General features: G+C 38.9%; 3 protein-coding genes across 9 annotated transcripts in view; 2 read left to right on the forward strand and 1 right to left on the reverse strand.

Moving 5' to 3' along the window:
* The window catches only part of LOC121780211 (probable disease resistance protein At4g27220), a 3,666-nt gene extending 72 nt beyond the window's left edge, over positions 1 to 3,594 (reverse strand). Inside the window, exons 1-2 of one of the 2 annotated variants that reach the window (XM_042177742.1) lie at positions 3,312 to 3,594; positions 1 to 2,687 (exon numbers count right to left, since the gene is read on the reverse strand). The exon at positions 1 to 2,687 is cut by the window's left edge and continues 72 nt beyond it. In XM_042177742.1, coding sequence (XP_042033676.1) covers positions 540 to 2,672 — 2,133 coding nt within the window. In that variant the 5' untranslated portion in view covers positions 2,673 to 2,687; positions 3,312 to 3,594 and the 3' untranslated portion in view covers positions 1 to 539. Of the gene's footprint in view, positions 2,976 to 3,311 lie in introns of both variants that reach the window. The other variant, XM_042177743.1, reaches the window with a different exon arrangement.
* Positions 3,595 to 8,561: 4,967 nt separating this feature from the next.
* LOC121779845 lies at positions 8,562 to 12,407 on the forward strand. 2 transcript variants are annotated; one of them, XM_042177300.1, is made up of 4 exons: positions 8,562 to 8,685; positions 9,194 to 9,370; positions 9,437 to 12,209; positions 12,359 to 12,407. In XM_042177300.1, the coding sequence occupies exon 3, from the start codon at positions 10,639 to 10,641 to the stop codon at positions 12,034 to 12,036; it is 1,398 nt and encodes a 465-aa protein (XP_042033234.1). In that variant the 5' UTR covers positions 8,562 to 8,685; positions 9,194 to 9,370; positions 9,437 to 10,638; the 3' UTR covers positions 12,037 to 12,209; positions 12,359 to 12,407. The 2 variants fall into 2 exon arrangements, with proteins under 2 accessions (XP_042033234.1, XP_042033235.1); XM_042177301.1 differs by having other exon boundaries at positions 9,194 to 9,255.
* A 2,644-nt stretch (positions 12,408 to 15,051) lies between these two features.
* Positions 15,052 to 22,643, forward strand: LOC121779843 (transmembrane 9 superfamily member 7-like). Of its 5 annotated transcripts, XM_042177295.1 has the most exons (10): positions 15,052 to 16,365; positions 16,452 to 16,559; positions 16,651 to 16,766; positions 16,852 to 17,005; positions 20,289 to 20,447; positions 20,538 to 20,647; positions 20,734 to 20,842; positions 20,934 to 21,049; positions 21,135 to 21,288; positions 21,371 to 22,643. In XM_042177295.1, the coding sequence occupies exons 3-10, from the start codon at positions 16,702 to 16,704 to the stop codon at positions 22,526 to 22,528; spliced, it is 2,025 nt and encodes a 674-aa protein (XP_042033229.1). In that variant the 5' UTR covers positions 15,052 to 16,365; positions 16,452 to 16,559; positions 16,651 to 16,701; the 3' UTR covers positions 22,529 to 22,643. The 5 variants fall into 5 exon arrangements, with proteins under 5 accessions (XP_042033229.1, XP_042033233.1, XP_042033230.1 ...); XM_042177299.1 differs by lacking the exons at positions 15,052 to 16,365; positions 16,452 to 16,559; positions 16,651 to 16,766 and having other exon boundaries at positions 16,870 to 17,005; positions 20,271 to 20,447; XM_042177296.1 differs by lacking the exons at positions 15,052 to 16,365; positions 16,452 to 16,559; positions 16,651 to 16,766; positions 16,852 to 17,005 and adding an exon at positions 19,581 to 19,775.
* The last annotated feature ends 30 nt before the right edge of the window (positions 22,644 to 22,673 follow it).

Here is a 22,673-nt window from a genome sequence, read left to right on the forward strand (position 1 = left end):
ACAATAAGTTAAGATAAATGCACCTGATCGCAGATCCTAGCCCAATGGATTGAACAACACACAACACAACCATCATGAGTATGAAAGAGAAGTGGTGAGGGTGAGGCAATGTCTTCCTTCATCATCGAACACATCTTGTATTTCTCCACAATTTGTCACAGAATGTTAAGAACTCCTGACAGTAGTATCCCCACCTTCCTCAGTCTTGGCAGTTCACGTAACATTATGGATATTAATTTAGGAAGAGTGAGGGAACTTGTTCCTTCGTCTCCGAATATCTCTTCCATTTCTTCACACTTGCTTATATTAATACCTTCAAGGTTGGGACCTCCTGATAGTATTCCCACCTTCCTCAGTCTTGGCAGCTCATGTAACAATAGAACTTTTAATTTAGGGAGGGTGAGGGAACTTGTTCCTTCATCTGCAAATATCTCTTCTATTTCTTCACACTTGCTGATGTGAATATGTTCAAGGTTGGGAACTCCAGATAGTGGTATCCTCATCTTCCTCAGTCTTGGCAGCTCATGAAGGATTTAAATTTAGGGAGGGTGAGGGAAATTGCTCCTTAATCTTCTTATAAAAGAATTAAAACCATTCACAGTGGTCATTCTTCCGCTAAACTCCTCTAACTGTATCAGGTTCGCAATTTCTTCAACTACTACTTTTATATGGAATGGTAATTCCAAATGCTGAAGATTCCCCAGTTTAAGAAACAATCCTGTTGGAAGCATCTCTAATTTGGGAGCATCCATTCCGAGGAATTTGAGATTGACTAATTCCCCAATTCCTTCAGGGACTTCCTCGATGGCTGTGTGCGAGAGGTTTAACTCCCTGAGTTCTGTCATCTCTCCCAAGTATGGCACATTTTCTAGCCTATCACACCACTCAAGGAGCAATGCCTTGAGGCTCTGAATGGCACAGATTGACTTTGGCAGCTTTGTTATGTTAGTATAGCACAAATCAAGAGTGCGCAGTCCTTGCATTTTAGAAAATAATGAATCTGGAATAAACTCCAAACAAACATTATCCCGTAAAAGCAATGTTGAGAGCTTAGGACAATCAGGAGATATTCCTTCTTCAATTCTCCTTATGCCATTGTTCATGAAGGACACCTTCTCCAGATCCTTTGCCCATTCTGCTTCTTTGGGAATTCTCTTCAAATCACCGCCTGTTCTTACCATATATTTCCCCTCACATATCTTCAATGCCATACCTCTTACAAGAACATGCATCTTCACCCGTTCAGTAGGACGACCAAACTCATCATGATCAGCACAACTTTCCAATAAGCATGCATTCACTAATTTATCCAATATGGAATGTCCTCGCTCAATTTGCTCTGTCCTTGTCTTTCTTTCATCCACTAACCCTCCTGAAATGAACTCTCTAACCAAATGCTCTCTCATTATTTCTTCATCTTCAGGATATAACGCGCAATGCAGGAAACATTGTTGCAATGTATTGAACTCATTATTCTGAATATGATGATTCCTACTCAACCGATCAAAACTATATCTCAATACTTTATAAACATCACCGTCTCCCATGCCATCATTCCCTGAGACAAGTTCTTTTAGTTCTGCATAAGCATTTCTCCACGTATGAATGGCTCTCTCGCCCCTCATGCTTCCAGCCAATGTAACAATTCCTAGGGGCAGACCACCACACAATTTTGCCACAGATCTGGCAATTTCTTCTGCCGAAGAATCAAGTTCTATCTCATTTCTTAGCGTTTCATGGAACAATTCCCATGCCTCATGATGATGTAGAGTTTTCACTTGAAATACTTTTTGGCAACAAATTTGACGACACACTTCTAAGGAGCGAGTAGTTATAATCAGCCTACAACACTCGACAGAAATGGGACATCCAACCTTTAATAGATCAATATTTTCCCAGACATCATCAAATATCAGCACTGAATTCTTCATCTGAGACAAAGTTGTATGGAGTCTTTCCGCCCTTATGTCTTTATTATCCTCACCCACAAGGTCCACACCTATAAAACGTGCTATTTTATCTTGTAAAGTCGTAACACTAAATTCTTGAGATACTGTAACCCAAATCACACGTCCCCGAGAGTGTTGGAGGAATCGATTGTGAATGTGCTTTGCCAGTGTCGTTTTGCCCACACCACCCATACCATAAACACCAATGCTCGAGACTTGCCCACTGTCCAGAAGTTCCAAAATCGTTTCCAAATTTTCATTAAAAGCTTCACCAACCATCATATTTGTCAGCGGCCTACTACCACAAACATTAAGGACAAGTTTACCAAAATACCGACTTTGCTCAATAAGCTCGTCAACCTCATCATTTAGTTTAGCTGGCAACCCTCCATCCATCAATCTCACAATAAATCCTTCGGATTCCACCTGAGTCCCCAACTCAACAACTTGATTTTCAATGGACCTGACTTCTTCCAACCACTCCTCAACTTCCCGTTTCCTTTTCTTTCGACCAGAAAGTTCCGAGTTCTTGATTTCCTCCTCAATATCAGATGCCTTAGCACCCAGTGATTTCAAGTTTTTCTGCAAAGCTTTTAGATTGAGCTCAAATTCGTTTATACTTTTGAGATTGTTGTGTGCATTATCCTCCGTTTGTTCCACCAACTTTGACAAAATTGACTCCCACACCTTTGTCAAAATTGGCTCGAAAATCTGGCTTAACATTTGCACCACTTTGCTCTTCCCAGATAAAACACATACCAAAAAAACAATTATTTGATGAGAAAAATAGCTACAATCTCACTTTTCTAGCGATCATATATCCAGTCCAAAAATGAATTTGTAATTAATGAACAAAGTAGAAATCCAATATATGTTGAATAAGTCCTCATGATACTGAATTTGTAAAAATAGCTACAATCTCACTTTTCTAGCGATCACATTATTGTGTGCATTATCTGCAAATTGTTCCCCCACCTTTGAAAAAAATGACTCGAAAATCTGGCTTAACATTTTCGCCACTTTGCTCTTCCCAGAGAAAACATAAACAAAAAACAAGAATTAATTGATGAGAAAAAAAGCTACAATCTCATTTTTCTAGCAATCCTTTATCCAGTCCGAAAATAAATTTGGAAGTAATGAACAAAGCATAAATCCAATATATGCTGAATATGTGAAATGATGGAAAGCGCAAGCAATCTACCAGAGTTGACGATGATTATTCAAAATTTCCTTCATTTTACATATAGTACAAGAAATTAAAACTGTCATTTCCCGAAGCCTTGTTGTAATATTAGGAAGATCATGAAAATTTCTAAACAAACAAATAAAAGCAGAGATGTAAATTAGTATGAGAATTGTTACCTAAGAGATGTGAAGGTCTGAGCCGAGATTGAATAGATTTGTAGATCAAAGACAGATCTCGGACTCTTATCTTGCAGTTTTCCGATTATCCAATAGATATCGCCTTTTACCTCCTTCAACCTCTCCGGCGTTGGGCCTCGTGATTTTCGAAGAATTGATTCACAAGATGTAAATGAGTATGAGAATTGTTACCTGAGAGATCGATGAGAAAGGGTTTCCTTGAGATTGAATAGATTTGTAGATCTAGAAAAGAGAGAATCCCAATCGTAGAACCAACAGAGAAAGTCACAGTAGTATAGGAAAGTTGACTTGTTCTTATTAATGATTTATTCGGAAAAAAAAAATAGTTAAAATGAGACTATTTTTAAAAAATTAGTAATAAAAAATAGATAGTAAAAGAAGAAAAGAGAAGAAGAAAAATTAGATAAAGTATAAAAGAAAGTTTCTATTTTTAAAATGAGATTACTTTTTGTAGACACTCTAAAATGGAAAAATATGTCTATTTTTTCGTTGGGGGAAGAGTTTTTTTAAAACAAATAAATATATTTATTCTTTTTTATTTAAATATTTTTTATTTTATTATCTCGTCAACTTTATTTTATTTTCTATGTATTTAACTCATTAAATATTATTTTTCTTAAATTCGTACACTTATAATGCATGCAGGAAGTATAATTTTAAATTATATTTTTATAGTATATCACTTACTATTAAACATTATTTTTCTTAAACTCGTATCCGAAATACTCCCTCCATTCTGTTATAGAGTTTTTTTATTATGATTCACTATTCCTGATACACTTCCAATATAAAAATGTCACCCTCACTACTAAAAAGGCAAAGGATATTTTTCTATTTGGACATTAATTTGTGTTTCACAATATACCATATACACTCTATATAATATCATCATTCTTGATATCCTAATTAAAATAAGGAATGCTAAATAAAGTGTTCTAAAAAGCAAAAGATCTAATTAAAATAAGGAATGCTAAATAAAGTGTTCTAAAAAGCAAAAGATAAATAATGTGGTAGACAATTCATAATCGTGTCCTCAATTTAAATACTCTCTCCTTTTTTTTAAAATAACAACTTTTTCCATTTTAGTACGTTCTTTAAAAATAGCAACTTTCAAACTTTCTATTTTTAGGAAATCTTTACACCCCTATATATCAATTTATTTGCCACTTATACCACTACAATTAACAACTTAAAGCGGACCCCATAATCCACTGAAATTAATTCCATTACTTTTTTCTCTTCATCTCTCTTACTTTATCAATTTTTCTCTCCTTCTCTCTTTTTTTACCAAATTGTTCATTAAAACACGTACTGTTTCAAATGTTTCTATTTTTAAAAAACGGAGGGAGTATCTTTTCTTTGAACCTAACTTTTGGCCATTTTTTAAAATCAATTCTATAATTGTATATTTTATTTTATGTCTTTATAAGATGAATTTGTTGTAGTGTATGTTCCAATTTTAATTGTGGTGATTTTTTTATATATTCAAACATTCATAGAAGATATAAAAATTAATCAACATCACGTTATAATTTGAGAACTTATGTGGAAAAAATATTAACTTGGCGTAGTCAGGCAGTCAATTTTGAAAATATAAAGGGGAGCATTAGGGTGCATTCTTAATTAGAGTGCTAATGTACATTCAATTTCGTATTGCCGTGGCACAAAAAATGTAATATTTAAATATTAAAATGCAATATACATTTGTGAAGATGTATATGCATTTCCGCATATTGCATTTTAGTTATAGGCAAATTGAATTTTATATTGTTGAGTTTTGCATTTTAACATAAATTGGCTACAATGTAAAATAAACTATATATAAATGCAATCCGTATATATGTAAAATGCATATTAAACAGTCTATGTCTAAAATGCAAAACTCAACAATAAAAAATGCAATCTGCCTATAACTAAAATGCAATCTGCCGAAATTCATCTACGGCTTCTATAAATGTATATTGCATTTTAGTGTTTACAATATTGCATTTTTCATGCCACGTGACAGCACGAGATTGGATGTACATTAGCACTGTAAATTAGTTAGTATGTTAGTATATCCCTATAAGTATATAACCCTATTTTACAATTTAGCCACTACTTTATAAGAAAATAAAGCTTATTCACAGATCACAATATAGCCATAACCTAGTTACTAATTAGGCTTATTTTGACAACATTCAACAACCACAACTTGTCTGGTATGCAACTTATTCGCTTTTTTCATATATTCATCATTAAACATTTAAACTCTCTTGGGTTGTAAACATCAACTCTTTTATTATTTGGCAGGATCATCATAATTTACTGTTATCGCTTTCCAATTTAAAATGAAGTATTGTACTCTCTTTGTCTCGGTCACGCCATAAGTGAAACTTTTTTTTAAAAACGAGATTTAAGAAAATGATGTTTTGAAAGTGAAGTGGCCAGAAAATAAAGTAAGAGAGAGTATTTTTGTTATATTTTGCCAAAAAAATAAATGACATTCCTATTTGCCCCTTTTGGATCAACCCCTTCATATCATCCAACCCATGCAGTAGAGATGCCCACGGTTCGAAAACCGGCGGTTCCGGTTCGGAACCGCCGGTTCCGGTTTTGGCGGAAGCGGAACCGGAACCGGACCGTGAGGCTATTTCACGGTTCCGGTTCCGGTTCGAAAACCGGGCGGTTCCGGTTCCGGTTCGGAACCGCCGGTTTTCCGGCGGTTTTGGCGGTTCCGGTTTTTGAACCGGCGGTTTCGCCGGTTCAATTATTTTTTTTTTTTTTTTTTTTTTTAAATTTGAAATTTGGCTTTATACAACAAATCGGAACAAGACAATGCATAATTCAAGCACAAATAAGACGAATAAGGAGAAAATGAAATAAATTTTATTGATTTTGAGTTGTAACGGACAACGATACATTACAATTTACAATACATAAGTATACAATACAACAACATACAACAATGTAATATAATTTACAAGTGTCGTCGGGCGTCGGCTCGTCGCCTCGTCGGACTCGGAAGGTAAATTTAAAAAAAAATGAAATGGGGGGGAAAAAGGAAAAATTGAAAAGGGCTTGAGATCAACTTAAACTTTCAAAGTTAAACTTTTCAAATTTAAGTTGAGTTGCCTACGTATCCACAATTTTATTGAGGAATCAAAGCCCACGTAGTTCTCTTACCTTGGGATCAACCCTTTTTTCTTGCAAAATGTTGCCCATTTTCTAAGCAAACACATATCAACACGCTATATACACATTGCTACATTTCTAATAGGGGCAATTTGATCTTCCAAAGCAATCAATGCATCTCGAACACACATAGTCAGAATATTATTCAAGCATCTAGCATGGAAAAAATTAGTACTAATAGATAGTTTGTTCTGATTTTTTCCATGCTAGATGCTTGAATAATGTTCTGACTATGTGTGTTCGAGATGCATTGATTGCTTTGGAAGATCAAATTGCCCCTATTAGAAATGCAGCAATGTGTATATAGCGTGCTGATATGTGTTTGCTTAGAAAATGGGCAACATTTTGCAAGAAAAAAAGGTTGATTCCAAGGTAAGATTTCATAGATCATTCAGGATGCGGCTAAGTTGTACTTGAAGATCATTAAAATATATTCCGCATTTGATATTTATCAAATGGGGAATATATTTTAATGATCTTCAAGTACAACATAGCCGCATCCTGAATGATCTATGAAATAGGGGGAAAAAAAAAATTGAAATTGGAGACAAAGAGAGAGAATTGAGAGATTGAAGAGAGAAACTCTTATTAACACAAGAGTGGGGTGAATGTAAATGAGGATAGAGGGGGGTATTTATAGAAAAAAATGAGGGGGAAAATGGAAGAATTCGAATTTGAAATTTAAAAAAAAAAAAAAAATTTGAATTTTCACAAAACCGGCGGTTTTGGCGGAAAACCGCCGGAACCGGCGGAACCGCCGGTTTCCGGGCCAAAACCGCCGGTTTCCGAAATAAAACCGCCGGTTCGGTCAACGAACCGTCTGCAAAAGCTGCTCCATTGTCGCCTCGTGCTCCGCGCCGCCTCGAAAGTCACTAAACCGGCGGTTAACCGCCGGTTTTTCCGGTTAACCGCCGGTTAACCGCCGAAAAACCGGCGGTTTCGACCGTTTTTGAAGATCACCACCGGCCCTCATCCCCCTGCCTCGATTTCAGCGCCGGAACCGGCGGTTCCACGGTTAACCGCCGGTTCCGAACCGTCCCGAACCGCCGGTTCGGTGACGGTTCCGGTTCGAAATATCTTGAACCTGAACCGGACCGCGAACCGAATTGCGCCGGTTCCGGTTCGGGAATATTGCGCCGGTTCCGGTTCCGGTTCCGGAACCGCCGGTTCCGGTTCGGCGGTTAACCGCCGGAACCGGAACCGGTGGGCATGTCTACCATGCAGTTCAATTTCTTCAAGAGCAGACATTTGAGATGAAAATCTTGCCTCACTCTTCAAAATGTACTCTATTCCTCCACAATTTTTAATTCTCAATCTCTTCAATCCATCCACAAAGCAAATGCTCAGAGCCTCAGACCCACATTTCTTAAGGTTGCATTCGGACAGGAACAATTTTTTATTATTAGTTGCTCCTATTGCTAGTATCATGCGATCCCACTCCTATTGTGTAGCAAGTGTCATGCACCCGACTTATATTGCATAAAAGCAATGTTGAGACCTTAGGACAATCTGGAGACATTCCTTTCTTCAGTGTATAAATTAATCAACTAATCAACAGCACGTGGTTATTCGAGAATATATGTGGAAAAATAGATAACTCGGCCTAGTCTGGCCATCAATTTTGAAAATTCAAGTACCATGTTTCACAATTTAAGCACTGCTTCATGGAAAAATAAAGCCTATTAAGTATTAACAATATTACCACAGCCTTATTTTGTCGAAATTCACCACCAAACCTCGGCTGATTGTTCGCTTTTTCTTCTACTCGACATTAAGTCATCTTGGATTGTAAATATCAGCTCTTTTATTATTGGACAGACAGAATCATCATCGTTTAATGGTATTGTTGCATCTCATTTCCTACTTATATGTAAATTTCTAAGTTTTAGCTAATATCTGGTTTTACATAATGTATTAATTTTAAAATTTGTTATTGAACTGTATCAAATTATTAATTTATTCAGATTTTGTAACCGGTTAATATTTTGTTACTAATATAGTTTAATACTATAAACTATAATTTGACGAATAATTTAGGAAGACTCAAAGTTGACTGCCATGGCATACCTCACGAGCAAACTCAGAAGAAATGCCTCGTCTGATTACGTCATCAATCTTCTGCTTTCTTCTGCTGATCACAACTGCCTCCTCCGCCGTTGCGCCTCCCGATTTTCGAAGAGTATCGCCTTTTTCTCTTTCACACTTCTTCTTATTCTTCCCATTATATACTGAGAATTTACTGAGACTTGCTTCTTTGGTCTTTCTTTTATCGACAGCGATTCATTTATGATTGGACGCTCGATTCGATTGATCATTTGCATCACTTCATGGATTGATTGTTGGAATTGGTTTTACCTATTAAATCTGTTTTATCATTTAATTGGTAGTTTAATTATATAATGTATAAAGGACTAGAAAAGAAAGGGCAAGGAGATTTTGAAGATGCAATGATCTCATACATGTGTGATCAGCTAATAAAAAAATGGCTGATTTGTAATTGATTTTTTCTTCTAGTGGTTTTTGCTTAATGAAGTTACTTATTTAGCTTTATGCAACTTTTGTGTTAATTTTTCCATTGTAAAGTTTGTGCAATCTTAACAGGGTGATGAACTTCAAGTGAAAGTGAACAAGCTATTGTCTGCAAAGACACTACTTCCATATGACTAATACTTCTTGAAAAACTGCAGGCCGCCGACAATCAGAGATGCTGCCCAAAACTATGGACAAGTACTTCGTGGTGTCAGTTGATGTAAATCAAATAATGTTAGGGATAATTTTGTGAACTTGAGTGCATATCTATTCTGATTTAAAAAGACTTAAAATTACACATCAAGTTTTGGCGCCGTTGTCGGGGAAGACAATAGGTTGTTTAACTTTTTGTTTTATTTTTATTTTTACTTTTATTTCATCTTTTTAATTTTATTTTATAGGTACTTAATTCGTGTTCTTACGGGTGATAGCCATCTACCACGTCTGGACTCGAAGACGAAGGAGTGTTTTATTTCTGGTAGTATCTTTCTAACTCCTTGTGTTTTTTTTTAAAGTTTGCTAGTACACATTCAAGCACACACTTTTTCTAAGACTAACCCCGAAGTTGTCGAGAGTCTCACTTTCGATAGAATTGGTATATTTGAGTTGTGCTTGGTTTCTTTTCTGTTGTGTAGGTGTTCTAGAAAATTGAAAACAAAATAAAAAAAAACAGTGAATGCAAACCAGATCTAAGGGTTCACCGCAATTTGGGTTATTGATACATCATAGAAGAGGACAGAATTCAGCTGTGATTGATACTCATCAGGACTATCAGAGTCCTGTGAGAGAAAATTCACTTTTTGAGACAAATTTTGAGAGTAGTAGCAGTGATTCAGAAGCTGAGTCGATGGCCGAAAACAATAACAATGCTCCTCCTGTGGAAAAGTTCGGCGATACTGTCAGATCAGGAGTTGATCACCCGAGAAATTTCGCCTATGCTACGGATAACATAAGCATCCCACCTCACTACATCAGCTTGGTGAATGGTAGCACCTTGTTCCATAGCCGTGAAGACGAAGAGCCCATAAGCCACCTCAATGCATTCTATGAGTTGACCATGAATCACAGACCTGCGAATGTGCCACATGATAATATCAAGAGAGCTCTCCTTGCTTTTTCGTTGAGAGACAAAGCACGAGAGTGGTACGACTCACTTCCAGGGTATAATGTGGCGACCTTTGAAGATCTGAAATCCAAGTTTCTCCTGGAATATAATTCACCAATGAAGATCGAGAGATTGAGGGATGCCATCACATCTTTTCGGCAGCAAGATGATGAATCTTTTGCTGAAGCATGGAAAATGTTTACTGAGATGTTGAGAAAGTGTCCCAGCCATGGTCTTGCTCCTGGCCGTGATCTTGTCAAATTTTACCAAGGCTTAAACAATGAAAGCATGGGACTTATAAATGCCAGTACCGGTGGAGATCTTGATAATAAGACACATGAGAAAGTGAGGACCTTGTTTCAAAAACTTGCAGATAATCAAAGAAACGGGTACAATCCAAGGAGAGTGGTTGAGAAGAAAGGAAATACCTTTGGAGCTTCAATAGAATCTGAAAGAATGATAGCGGTTTAGGCACAACTAGCTAATATTAGCACTCAAATGAAATCGGTGGTTAAAGCAGTATCTTCCATGCAACTGAACCCACAACCTCAAATTGTTGCAATGGTTAAATGTGGACTGTGTCAAGGTAGGCATCACACAGATCAATGTCAAATGATCCAATCCCAAGAAACAGTTGAAGATGTGAATTACATAGGCAATAACCGCCAAGGTTTTAGCCAAGGGGGTCAATTCAATAACGATCATCAGAACTGGAAGCCTCAACAACAAGGGAATTGGAACCAAGTTGGGTCAAGTAACAATGGTGGGAACCAATGGCGAAACAACTCCCAACCCTCTGGTTTTGATAAGAAACCTTCACTAGAAGATCAGATGGGACAGATATTCGCTTTCATGTCAAAGAGTCAAAAAGAGAATGATTTCTTCAAAGAGAAAACAATGGAGAAGTTTGGACAACTCGATGCTTCTATGAGGAATTTGGAAACACAAATAGGGCAGCTTGCTACAGCTTCTCATACAAGAACTCCCGGCACCATTCCAAGTGATACAGTGCCCAACCCCAAGGGATTTGAACATTGCAAAGCAGTCACCCTAAGAAGCGGAAGAAATTTGGATTCAATGCCTTTAATGGACGACCAAGGTACTTCCAGCATCTCGCACGCAGGGGCGGACGAGGCATGTAAGGGAAGTCCTGTGTTGGTACAGGATGCCCAACATGGTCAAGAACAGGCTGCATCTGGCAGCAAGGAACAAGACGATGAATCTAAGTTAAATGGAAGACTTGCAGCAGGAGAAAAAGACAAAAAGGTCAATGAGACAGAACCTAAGAAGACCAAGCCCAGTATTCCTAACGACATTCCACCGCCTCCATATCCATTCACGAGAAAGAAGCGAGTGCGGCAAGAAAAGAGTTTTGAGTGGATGATGAATGTGATTAGAAAGGTGAATGTAGACATCTCATTGGTGGATCTTTTCACCAATTTTCCGAGATTCTCCAAGTTCTTCAAAGACATGATGGCGAACAAGGAGAAACTTCAGGATGAGGGGATTGTGGCATTGAACACAAATTGCTCACAGCTGATATCTGGAATCATGCCGACGAAGAGAAGAGATCCAGGAGGTTGCATCATACCATGTGAAATTGGTAACACGATTTTCACAAAGTGTTTATTGGACCAAGGTTCAGGGATCTCACTGATGGCATTGAAAACTGCTCGTGCCATTGGTTTGGAGGAAAGAATGGAGCCTATCGACATCGCTCTACAATTGGCTGACCACTCCATAGTGAAGCCCACTGGAATTGTTGACGAAGTCTTGGTTAAAATCGATAAGTTCATCATTCCCGTTGATTTTATTGTGCTCGACATGCCAGAAGATAGAGAAGTGCCAATTTTGTTTGGTAGACCATTTCTAGCAACGGGAGATGTATTGCTTTGAGCAAAGGATAACTCTGTTACATTCAGAATTAATGGTGAGCAACTGACCATCAATGTTGAGAAGGCCTATGTTGGTGGTGAAAATGGTAAGGAAGCAAGAGAGGTGGTCACACTAGAGAGTCCGAAAGTGTAGACCGAGGATGAAGAAGGTCGAGCCAACGACTATAAAAAAAGGTGCTGATTGGGAGGCAACCCAAGTCTTTTATTGTTCTTTTGTTTTTGCTTTCATATATTGGGGGTTTTGTTTGCTCAATTCTTTCCCTCAATATTTATTTTGAATTGAGTATTTTTTATTTTGTTTTATTTTGTTTTTTTTTGTGTAGGAGTGAAGATGGAGGTCATATCTCTGCTGTTGAAAAAAAGAGTCGCCCAACCCACCCACCCATGAGCTTCACAATGACAGGGGAGTATCTTTATACCCACCTTATATTTGTCTTCTACCTTGAGGACAATGTAGAATTTAAGTTTGGGGAGAGGGTTGAAATTCTGCTTTGTGTGCATGTTAGTATGATTTCCTATGGATTGTTATTTGCTCATACTTGTTGGGAGTCACTAAGTGGACTTAGCTTTTCCTGTGAACTTGTGCTATGAACTTAGTCGTCACTTACTTACTTCTGGAGAACAAGGAGTCTTACTTGTTAATTTAGGAAAGAGTAGTGTTCTTTGGTGTCCGATTTCTTGAGCTAAGGAGAGAGAACTATTTCGGTTTTGAAAAATGAGTAAAAAAATCTATATGGTTAATTTGCATAATTTGAGTAGGACTTGAATATATTTTGTTGATGTCGATGCACAAAAATGATCTAGGCATTAGGACTAAAAGCCTCATTGCCAAAATATCACATGTCTGACCCTACATGAACCCCTAGCGAGCCAGTTTGAGCCTTATAGCTTAATTTCTTTGTTACAATTTTGAAGTCACTATACTAGCCTACATGATATATCCTTTTGTTAGCCCTTCTTTTCAGTCCTTGTCACTAAAATTGAGGTGCTAGCACATCTTCGGGTAGTTGTTGTTGGTGGCAAGAAAAAGGCCATAAGTTTAGATGCTTGTTATGTAATATCCAATTTTTGCTCGAGAAATAAAGTGCAAAGTTGCTAATTGAAAAAAAAGAAGGCAGCATGTTCATAGAGAAAAAGCCAAGGCAAAAAAAAAAGAAAAAAAGAAGAAAAAAAAGAGAAAAAAAACTCAAATTAGTGCTTGAAAGAAAGAAAAAAAAAGTAGTAGCTTGATTTGTTATGTTGAAAAATCTTAAGTTTGGGGGAGGTTTGCTGTGGAAATTTCATGCTTAATTATTATGAAGCTTTGAGAGATATTGTCCTATGGGATGTGCTAGTATTCTTGATTTTGGTGGAATGAGCTACTAACCAAATTTGATATCCCACCTTAACCAAAAAGCCCCATTACAACCATAAATAAAGACCTTTTGATTTGTGCAAATGTATTCACATTTTGTTGATGAGTTCTGCTTTGAGTTTTGTGAAAGTCCTTATAGATTTAAAATAGAGAATAGCCGAAAGAACTTCTTTTGACAATTTAGCAACGATGGTTTGAGACACTAGAGTCATTGCTTGGACTTGGATTGCTTGTTGGATAACTAGATCTTAGGAAGCTAGTTTGTGTTCATACTTTCATTCTAAGCCATGTTCAACAGAGAATGTGGAGTTAGCTTTGGTAATCTCTTGACTTGTGAGAGTTGTTATGATATGAAGTTGGGAGATTATGAGTCTTGTTTTGAAATGAAAACTTTTGGGCTTACTTGCTTATCTTGCTCGAGGACAAGCACAAACTTAAGAGCATCCACAACGGTGGACGGCGGCCCCGCGTCCGTCCGTGCCAGCGGCGAGGACGCATACCGCCGCCGCTGTGCTCGCGCCGTGCCAGCGAGCAGGCGACGTGGCGGCTTACGATTGCGCAACGACATAGCCGTTGCCTTTGAATTATTATTATTATTTTATTTTAAAATTCGATTTTTAATTATATAAAATGATAAAAAAATAAAAAAAAATTTCCAAATCCCAAAAATATGGCCGTTTTTTCCCATTTTTTCTGAATTTTTTTGAATTTTTTTAATTTTTTTTCCCCTTAAAATCATCTATAAATACACACATTCATCATCCATTTATCACATCAAATCATCTCTCATTCATCTCTCATTCATAATTTTCATACAAACTATCAACACATTCATCCCTCACTCAAAACCTCAAATGGATTTCACCCATATTATGGCGGAAGCGGAGCGCGAAGAACAAGAATACTACGAACAACATCGTGCCGCTTACGAAGCATACGTCGCGGCGAATACCCCCGCTCCTCCTCCTCAACGAACCAGATCAAATCGCCGCTACATCCATCGTGACCGGGAGGGAGCCCACGAAAGGCTCGTTGCCGACTACTTTGCCGACCAATGGTTTTTTTAATTTTTAGTATTTTAATTATGTAATTTTTAATTTTTAGGATTTTAATTATGTCATTTTTATTTTATTTGTCATTTGTAATATTATTTAGGTTTTTTAATGAATTTTAGTATTATTGAAATGTTTTTGTTTAATTGAATTTTAAATTAATTGTGCTCGTCCTTGCGGAAGAGCACAACTGTGGGTGTTGTGCTCTTGCCAGAGAGCAGACAGAAAAAGTGAGGCCGGACCCACAGCCGTGCCGCTGGCAAGAGCACGGTTGTGGATGCTCTAAGTTTGGGGGTATTTGATGTAAATCAAATAATGTTAATTTTATTCCAAGATTTCTCCTAATTTTTATATTAAATCCTATATCAATTAATCATTAAAGTTTTATTATTTTTTATAAGTTTTTTTTTATTATTTTTTATAAGTTGATATATGTAAATTGACGTGTTGTACAAAGTATGATTTGAGTTTTATTTGTTTTGCATGTACTCCCTCCGTCCCGGGCTACTCGCTCATTTTCTTTTCGGCTCGGAGATTAAGGAATGAGTGTATAGGAAAGTAAAAAATGACGGCTGTAGGTGAAATTTTTTACTAAAAATGGAAAGAGTGCAAGTAACTTGGGACGCCCAAAAAGGAAATAAGTGCGAGTAGTGCGGGACGGAGGAAGTACAAGTTATACATGTGGGCCCACCAATTAATTAAAGAATAAAGTTGTTGAGGGTTTTGAGGAAAGGAGGCGTGACTTTTACTTGGAAAGGAGGAAATCAAAAATATAAAAGAGGGGAGCAGCCACTTTTGAATGGGGACGCCGATTTTAAGAGAGAAAACTGCAGAGAGAAATACATAGTCCATTGAACAATTGAGTGGAGAGATTCTGGAGGAAGAAAGGAGAAAATTCCTGCTATCATCTACTCCAAATTTACTCCATGATTTCTAGGGTTTTATCTCCATTTATCATTGTTTTTGGTTTAATTATGTTAGGCTAAGAATCTTGTGTTACTCCAAACACGTAGTATGACATTTTGATTTCGTGATTTATTCTATGCTCGTTTTTATCTCATGTTCGTTATTACTACTTATTTAATTGAATGAATTTATTACTTTAGGTGCATCTTTAGTGATAATTCTATAGTTTTGATTTAATGCCTCTTTAGCTTGAATTGAGATGGATTGTGGTGGTAATGAATTATCAATTGGAATTGTTTAGATGACAGCTTGATAATGGATTTTGATCTTAATTGCAATTTTACTTTGAATCTCGCGCTTCCGTAGGGTTCTTAGGATTATTGAATTTGGTTTAAAGAGTAAGTGTTTAGCTATTCTTTGACTAGTTGATGTTTAGCATGTTTAGTGCTTGCATGTTTATTTATTTTAAATTGTCCCGAATGTATGAGATAGAATTGAATGCATAGGATAAATCCGTGTCTTGTCAGCAAGTGTTTGGAGTAACAATTGTCTCACTTGTGTTAATTTGAATTAAACTTTATTTTTCATTATTTCAGAAAACAAACTTAAAACAAAAACCTTCATTTTTTCTATTTTTTTTATTTGGAGTTAAACGAACTTACCTTCCATGTGGATCGACACCTTAAATTACTACACACGAAGTTGTACTCTTGCAGTGAAGTGGTAATATTAGGAATAATTTTGTGAACTTGAGTGCACATCTATTCTGATTTAAAAAGACCTAAAATTACACCTCAACCGTACTTCTGTTTATACAGTTACTATCTAGCACTACTTCCTTTCCTTATTTTCTCTTTTTATTGCATTGTTGTCAATATTTTCTGACTGGAGCTTGGGAATTTATTTAGTTCCATTTGAGAGGGGAGCAATCCTGCACAGTGACTTGCAGAATTGTCCTAAGTGCTCAAGACACGAAGGATTTTAAGCAAAAAATTGATGACGAGTACAGAGCATACATGTAGGAACCAATCTATGTTGCCTTTTTGTTATGTGCTATAAATATTTGGTGTGAACTAAAACCACAGCGAACAAATGTTTATGCAGGATTCTACACGACCTTCCTGTAGTTGTACGTAGGCAAAATCTAGATGGAAGTCGATCAACTGTCTATCAGCAGGGTTTTGAAGTTGGATTCAAGGCATTCTACGCAGGGTTAGTATCTTTGTTGCTTTTCTTGAAGACTCATGTATTCGTCATATCATGCAACTGCCAAATGTGTGTATGAGTGTACCTTCTTTTGCAGACTGATGAAGTGTATTCATATTATATTACTTATCACTTAAGTTTCAAAGTGATGTATCATAGAGATGAAGAAGCTAATTCTGCTAGAATTGTGGGGTTTGAAGTTACTCCTAAAAGGTTACCTCTTTGTGTTGTTGGATTTGTTCAAAGAGTGTTATTATTTCATTCCCTCAGGATTTGATGTATTGCTTTTTTCCCTCAGCATTAAGCACGAGATCCAGTGGGATTATACTAATAGATTGAACGTGTCGACAAGCAACAACAGCACCAGATACATGTTTGAAGAGGGCGGTGTTTCTCTACAGGAAGTTTATGCAGGCGCAGATATCATATTTTCATATGATGTTGTCTACAAGGTATCTCCCTTTCTTTTCTTGATTCTTGGAATCGTTTCATTTCTTCCATATCATATGGATCATCCTAATATAATTTGTTCCAACAATGGTTCTCTATCTATCCCTTGATGACTCGAACTCCCGAGTTATTGGTTAGACATGAAAGCGTCTTACCAACTGAGTTGCGCTTCGTCGTCGGGTTGTACACATCAGCTCTTTTATTGTTTTGTTGTATCCCAATTTCTAATTTAAAATGAAATACTTGTAAATCCTAAGGTTAAAAAACCTTAAATAATTTACAGGCATTATTATGCAAAAATATAAAATACATTGACGAAAGTTTTAAAAAAATAGTACTCCCTCCGTCCCGGACTACTTGCACTTATTTCCTTTCTGGGTGTCCCAAGTTATTTGCACTCTTTCCATTTTTAGTAAAAATTATCACCTACAGCCGCAATTGTTGACTTTGTTATACACTCATTCCTTAATCTCCGTGCCAAAAAGGAAATGTGCGAGTAGTCCGGGACGGAGGGAGTAAAAAATAACGACTCCAGTGCTCAAAGTTGACTTAAAGCATCCACTGTAGGAGAGAATGGGGCGGACGAAAATTTGGGGCGAGGGTGGGGCGGTCTATAGTGTAGCGGACGTCCGCCCCGGGGCGGACAAGAAAAATGGGGCGAGGGTGGGGTGGTAGAGGCATCGCCTCCTACGGGGCGATCGCGGGGCGATGGTGGGGGCGGCGGGGCGAAATGGGGCGATGGGTGGGGCGGTCTATAGTGGGGCGACGGGCTATGCACGTCCGTCCCCTTTGATTTATTTTTTTTTTTAATTTTTTCAAAAATTACATATATAAATACTCATCTTCCACCATCCATTTTTACACACTTTCACACACTTCATTTTCACACATCACTATCTACACTTTCACTCTAAAAAAATGCACGGTGGAGACGACGAATCCCCCGGCTCGCACGAATCGGGATATGGTGGCAATCCTTCCCAGCCGTCGGGATATGGCGGCGTACCGTCGGGATACGGTGACGTACCGTCAGGATATGACGGCTTTCCGTCTCAGCCATGGAGTTGGAATCAACCTCCCCGGCATGGGCATCGAGTCCAACTCCGCCACCATCTCAGCCTTGGAGGTCTTCTCCCACCCAACCTTTGGCGAGGAATCTGAGCCGTTCGGCGTTTGGAGATTACAGACCCAACCTCGACTCGCTTAACCATCCCCGTCCGGAGACCCCTTTCCAATCCAGTCAATCTCCTTTCACCGATGCAGATCAAGACGCACTGGATACGATGATGGATCTGCTCAGTTCCGGTGTACCGGATACGCCCGTTATGACGAGAGTCGGAGGGTCCCAACGCGGTGGCGGTGACGGTGGCGGTGGAGGATCGGGCAATGTCAGCGGAGCCGGCGGATCGGGCAGCGGCGTCGGCTCCGGTGGCGGTTCGCAAAGCGGCTCAGTTCAAGTCGGAAAACAAAAGCCCATCCGCTACACCAAAGCGGAGTTCGTTGCTGTGGCGAGGGCGTGGGATGCCGCCACATCAGACCCCATATTGGGCACCGATCAGACCGAGTTTAGCTTTTGGAAGAGCGTCGTGCAGGCGTACAATGAGCTCAAACCACGCGACTCCCCCCCCCCCCCCCCCCGCGTGACGGGGAACAGCTCCGCAAGAAGTGGTCTAGGATTCTACCGGCGACCCGGCGGTTCGCAGGCATATACCAGAACAACCTGCTCCATGCGGAGGGTGGCCGCAGCGAGGCTGACGTGAAAGAACTTTCGATGGAGCCACAGAGCCCTCCGCTACACACTCTATGCGGAGAGCCCTCCGCAGCGAGGCTGACGTGAAAGAACCTGCTCCATGCGGAGAGTGGTCGCAATCGTTCGACCTGAACGAAGAGCAAGCCACAGAGCCCTCCGCTACACACTCTAGGCGCACCCGCCCTCCGGGACAACGTGCCTCTATCAGACGCGCTAGAGAAGCCGGCGGTTCCTCCCGTCGATCGTCGCGGCTTCTGGATCGCGCGCCCCGCAGCCCGCGTCTATACCGCCTTCAAGGGCCCCTTTTGCCAGCGCGGTCTTGAAGGATACCGTATATGTGCAGCTGGCGCACGAATTGAATGATGCCTGCAGCAAATACGAGACGGCAACCGACCCGTACATCAAGAATATATACTCCGACCTCATACGTCGGATCCAGCGCCGTCTGCGCTTGGCTGATGAGGGTCCTGGGGCAGCGGATGCCGGCAGCAACGAGGGCGACGTTGAAGGCGATGGAGAAGGCGACAGAGATGAGGAAGAGGAATCGGACGACGCCACCGATTAGACGGTGGCGGCGTTTTTTATTTGTATTTTTTTTACATTCGTTGTATAATTTTACCTTTTGCCAATAGAACGAATATTCGGTCTCAATTACCTCGTTTTGTAAATATTTCAATTCAGCTGATTTAAAAACGAAATGAAAAAATTAAAATAAAAATTGGTTATAAAATTTTGGGGCTATTGGAAGTGTCCGTCTATATTGAGGCAGTGGAGGAAAAAATTGGGGCTATGGACAAAAAAGTGGGGCTGTGGAAAAAAAAGGGGCGGGGCGATTGAAAGCATCCGCCTATAGTGGATGCTTATAGCTCCTGCTACGCCTGCCATATCTCTCACAGCAAAACGGAGAAGTAGACGGAGGTGGACTAATGGAACAAATGCCTCGGATTACGTCATTCATCTTCTTCTTTCTTCTGCTCATCACAACTGCTACCTCCGCCGTTGCGCCTCGCGATTTTCGAAGAGTATCGCCTCTTTCTATCACAATTTTACGGAGACTAGCTTCTTTGGTCTTTCTTTTGTCAAATGTCGATTCGATTGATTTACATCAGTTTATTGATTGATTGTTGGAATTGGTATGGGCAGCACTTTCCTTTTATATGTATGATTTCACCTACAATTTTGAAAAGTCTGTTATGTTAGCTCAATTGTGCTTTTAGTTGGCAGTTTAGTATACAAAACAAAAAATCCATGATAACTAATTGAATACAACGCAAAGAGTTTTTTTCCTTGAAGGTTCCAGATATTCATTTTGCTATTTATACCAACCATAATAAACTAAAGGAAACTAGAAAAGAAAGGGCAATGATATTTTGAAGATGCAATGATCTCATACCTTTTGATCAGCTAATAAATAAATGGCTGTTTTGTCACTGATTTTTTCTTCTATTTGTTTTTGATTAATGAAGTTAATTATTTATCTTTATGCAACTTTTGTGTTAACTTTTTCCATTGTAAAGTATGTGCATTCTTAACAGGGTGATGAACTTCAAGTGAAAGTGAACAAGCTGTTCTCTGCAAAGACACTACTTCCATATGACTATTACTACTTGAAAAACTGCAGGCCGCCGACAATCAGAGATGCTGCTCAAAACTTTGGACAAGTTCTTCGTGGTGACCGTACTTCTGTTTATACAGTTACTATCTATCACTACTTCCCTTCCTTATTTTCCCTTTTATTGCATTGTTGTCAATATTTTCTGAATGGAGCTTGGGAATTTATTTAGTTCCATATGAGAGAGGAGCAATCCTGCACAGTGACTTGCAGAATTGTCCTAAGTGCTCAAGATGCGAAGGATTTTAAGGAAAAAATTGATGACGATTACCGAGCATATATGTAGGAACCAATCTATGTTGCCTTTTTGTTATGTGCTATAAATATTTGGTGTGAATTAAAACCACTGTGAACAAATGTTTATGCAGGATTCTAGACGACCTTCCTGTAGTTGTACGTAGGAAAAGTCTAGATGGAAGTCGATCAACTGTCTACCAGCATGGTTTTGAAGTTGGATTCAAGGCATTATACGCAGGGGTTAGTATCTTTGTTGCTTTTCTTGAAAATTCATGTATTTGTGCTATCATCCAACTGCCAAATGTGTGTATGAGTGTACCTTCTTTTGCAGACTGATGAAGTGTATTCATATTATATCACTAATCACTTAAGTTTCAAAGTGATGTATCATAGAGGTGAAGAAGCTAATTCTGCTAGAATTGTGGGGTTTGAAGTTACTCCTAACAGGTTACCTCTTTGTGTTGTTGGATTTGTTCAAAGAGTGTTATTATTTCATCCCTTCTGGATTTGATGCATTGCTTTTTTCCTTCAGCATTAAGCACGAGGTCCAGTGGGATTATACTAATAGATTGAATGTGTCGACATGCAACAACAGCACCAGATATTTGTTTGAAGAGGGTGGTGTTTCTCTACAGGAAGTTTATGCAGGCGCAGATATCATATTTTCATATGATGTTGTCTACAAGGTATCTCCCTTTCTTTTCTATCGTTTTTGGAATAGTTTCATTTCTTCCATATGGATCATCCTACAACAAATCTCTAGTGCAGGAGAGTGAGATCGAGTGGGCATCAAGGTGGGATGCCTACCTCTTGATCAATGATGGACAAATCCACTGGTTCTCAATTGCCAACTCCTTGTTGATCATGCTCTTCTTCTGTGGCACGGTGGCAACGATCATGATACGGACTCTGCGCAAGGGCATTGCAAGCTATGATCAACTGGAAAGCAAAGACGAAGCTCATGAAGAAATGGGGTGGAAGCTGCTCCATGGAGATGTTTTCAGACCTCCTTTGAATTTGGAAGTGGTTTGTGCTTGTGCAGGATCCGGACTTCAGATGCTTGGGACGACGCTAGCAACAATGATCTTTGCGTTGCTAGGCTGCTTCTCCTATTTCAACCATGGATGGCTCATGACTGCCATGGTTTTGCTATGGCTTCTCATGAGCTTCTTTGGTGGCTATTCCTCTGCCCGTCTCCAAAAAATGTTCAAGACCACAGACTGGAAGAGGAGTGGCTTGAAAACAGCGCTCCTCCTCCCCGGTATTGTTCTCTCAGTGTTCTTTGCAGTGAGAACTCTCATTTGGGGTGAAATGTTATCTTCGGGCATACCCTTTGGAACAGTGCTTGCACTTTCGATCCTGTGGTTTGGAGTTTCAGGTCCATTAGTGTTTCTTGGTGGCTATTTTGGTAACAGAAAGACTTCCATTGAAGCTCTGGTGGAAACATGTAAGATCCCAAGAAAGATTCCTAAACAGCGATGGTACCTCAGACCTATCTTTTCTATACTAATGGCAGGCATTCTTCCGTTTGTATCGGTTCTCATTGAGGCTCGATTCATCCAGACGTACCTATTGATGAACCAGTTGTGTTTCATGTTCGGCTTCCTCTTAGCAATCTTTGTTGTCTTGATGATATTGTGCGCTGAGATAGCAGTGGTCTTCTGCTATCTGCAGTTGTGCAGTGAAGACTACAATTGGTGGTGGAGAGCTTTCTTGAATGGTGGCTCCCCTGCATTCTACCTTTTTGTATACTCAGTTTTCTTCCTGTTCACGAAGTGGGAGATCATAATCCGGGTATGTGGGATTTGGTACGCAGGGTATATATTTATCGTGCTGTGTGCTGTCCTCGTGGTGACTGGCTCAGTCGGCTTCTATGCCTGCTTATGGTTTGTCAGGATGATCTATTCATCCGTTAAGATTGAGTGAAGTGGAATTATGTTATATTTTACAAAATGTGACTTTTACTTCTGTAATTTTGAATGTAATATACTTTACTTCTAGGAACTGCAAATTGCCCAAATAAAATATGAAATTTAGTCAAGATTTGTTTGTAATAGTTCTAATTCAAAGC

This window comes from Salvia splendens, chromosome 19 (assembly GCF_004379255.2).
Source record: "Salvia splendens isolate huo1 chromosome 19, SspV2, whole genome shotgun sequence".
Lineage (NCBI taxonomy): Eukaryota > Viridiplantae > Streptophyta > Magnoliopsida > Lamiales > Lamiaceae > Salvia > Salvia splendens.

Excerpts from the sequence above, each read along its gene's own strand:
- LOC121779845 (XM_042177300.1), top strand. The coding sequence starts at position 10,639 with ATGAAATCGGTGGTTAAAGCAGTATCTTCCATGCAACTGAACCCACAA.
- LOC121779843 (XM_042177295.1), top strand. The coding sequence starts at position 16,702 with ATGTATCATAGAGATGAAGAAGCTAATTCTGCTAGAATTGTGGGGTTT. Across the intron at positions 20,648-20,733 it reads GACGATTACCGAGCATATAT|GATTCTAGACGACCTTCCTG; the intron begins GTAGGAACCAAT and ends ATGTTTATGCAG. Across the intron at positions 20,843-20,933 it reads TCAAGGCATTATACGCAGGG|ACTGATGAAGTGTATTCATA; the intron begins GTTAGTATCTTT and ends CTTCTTTTGCAG.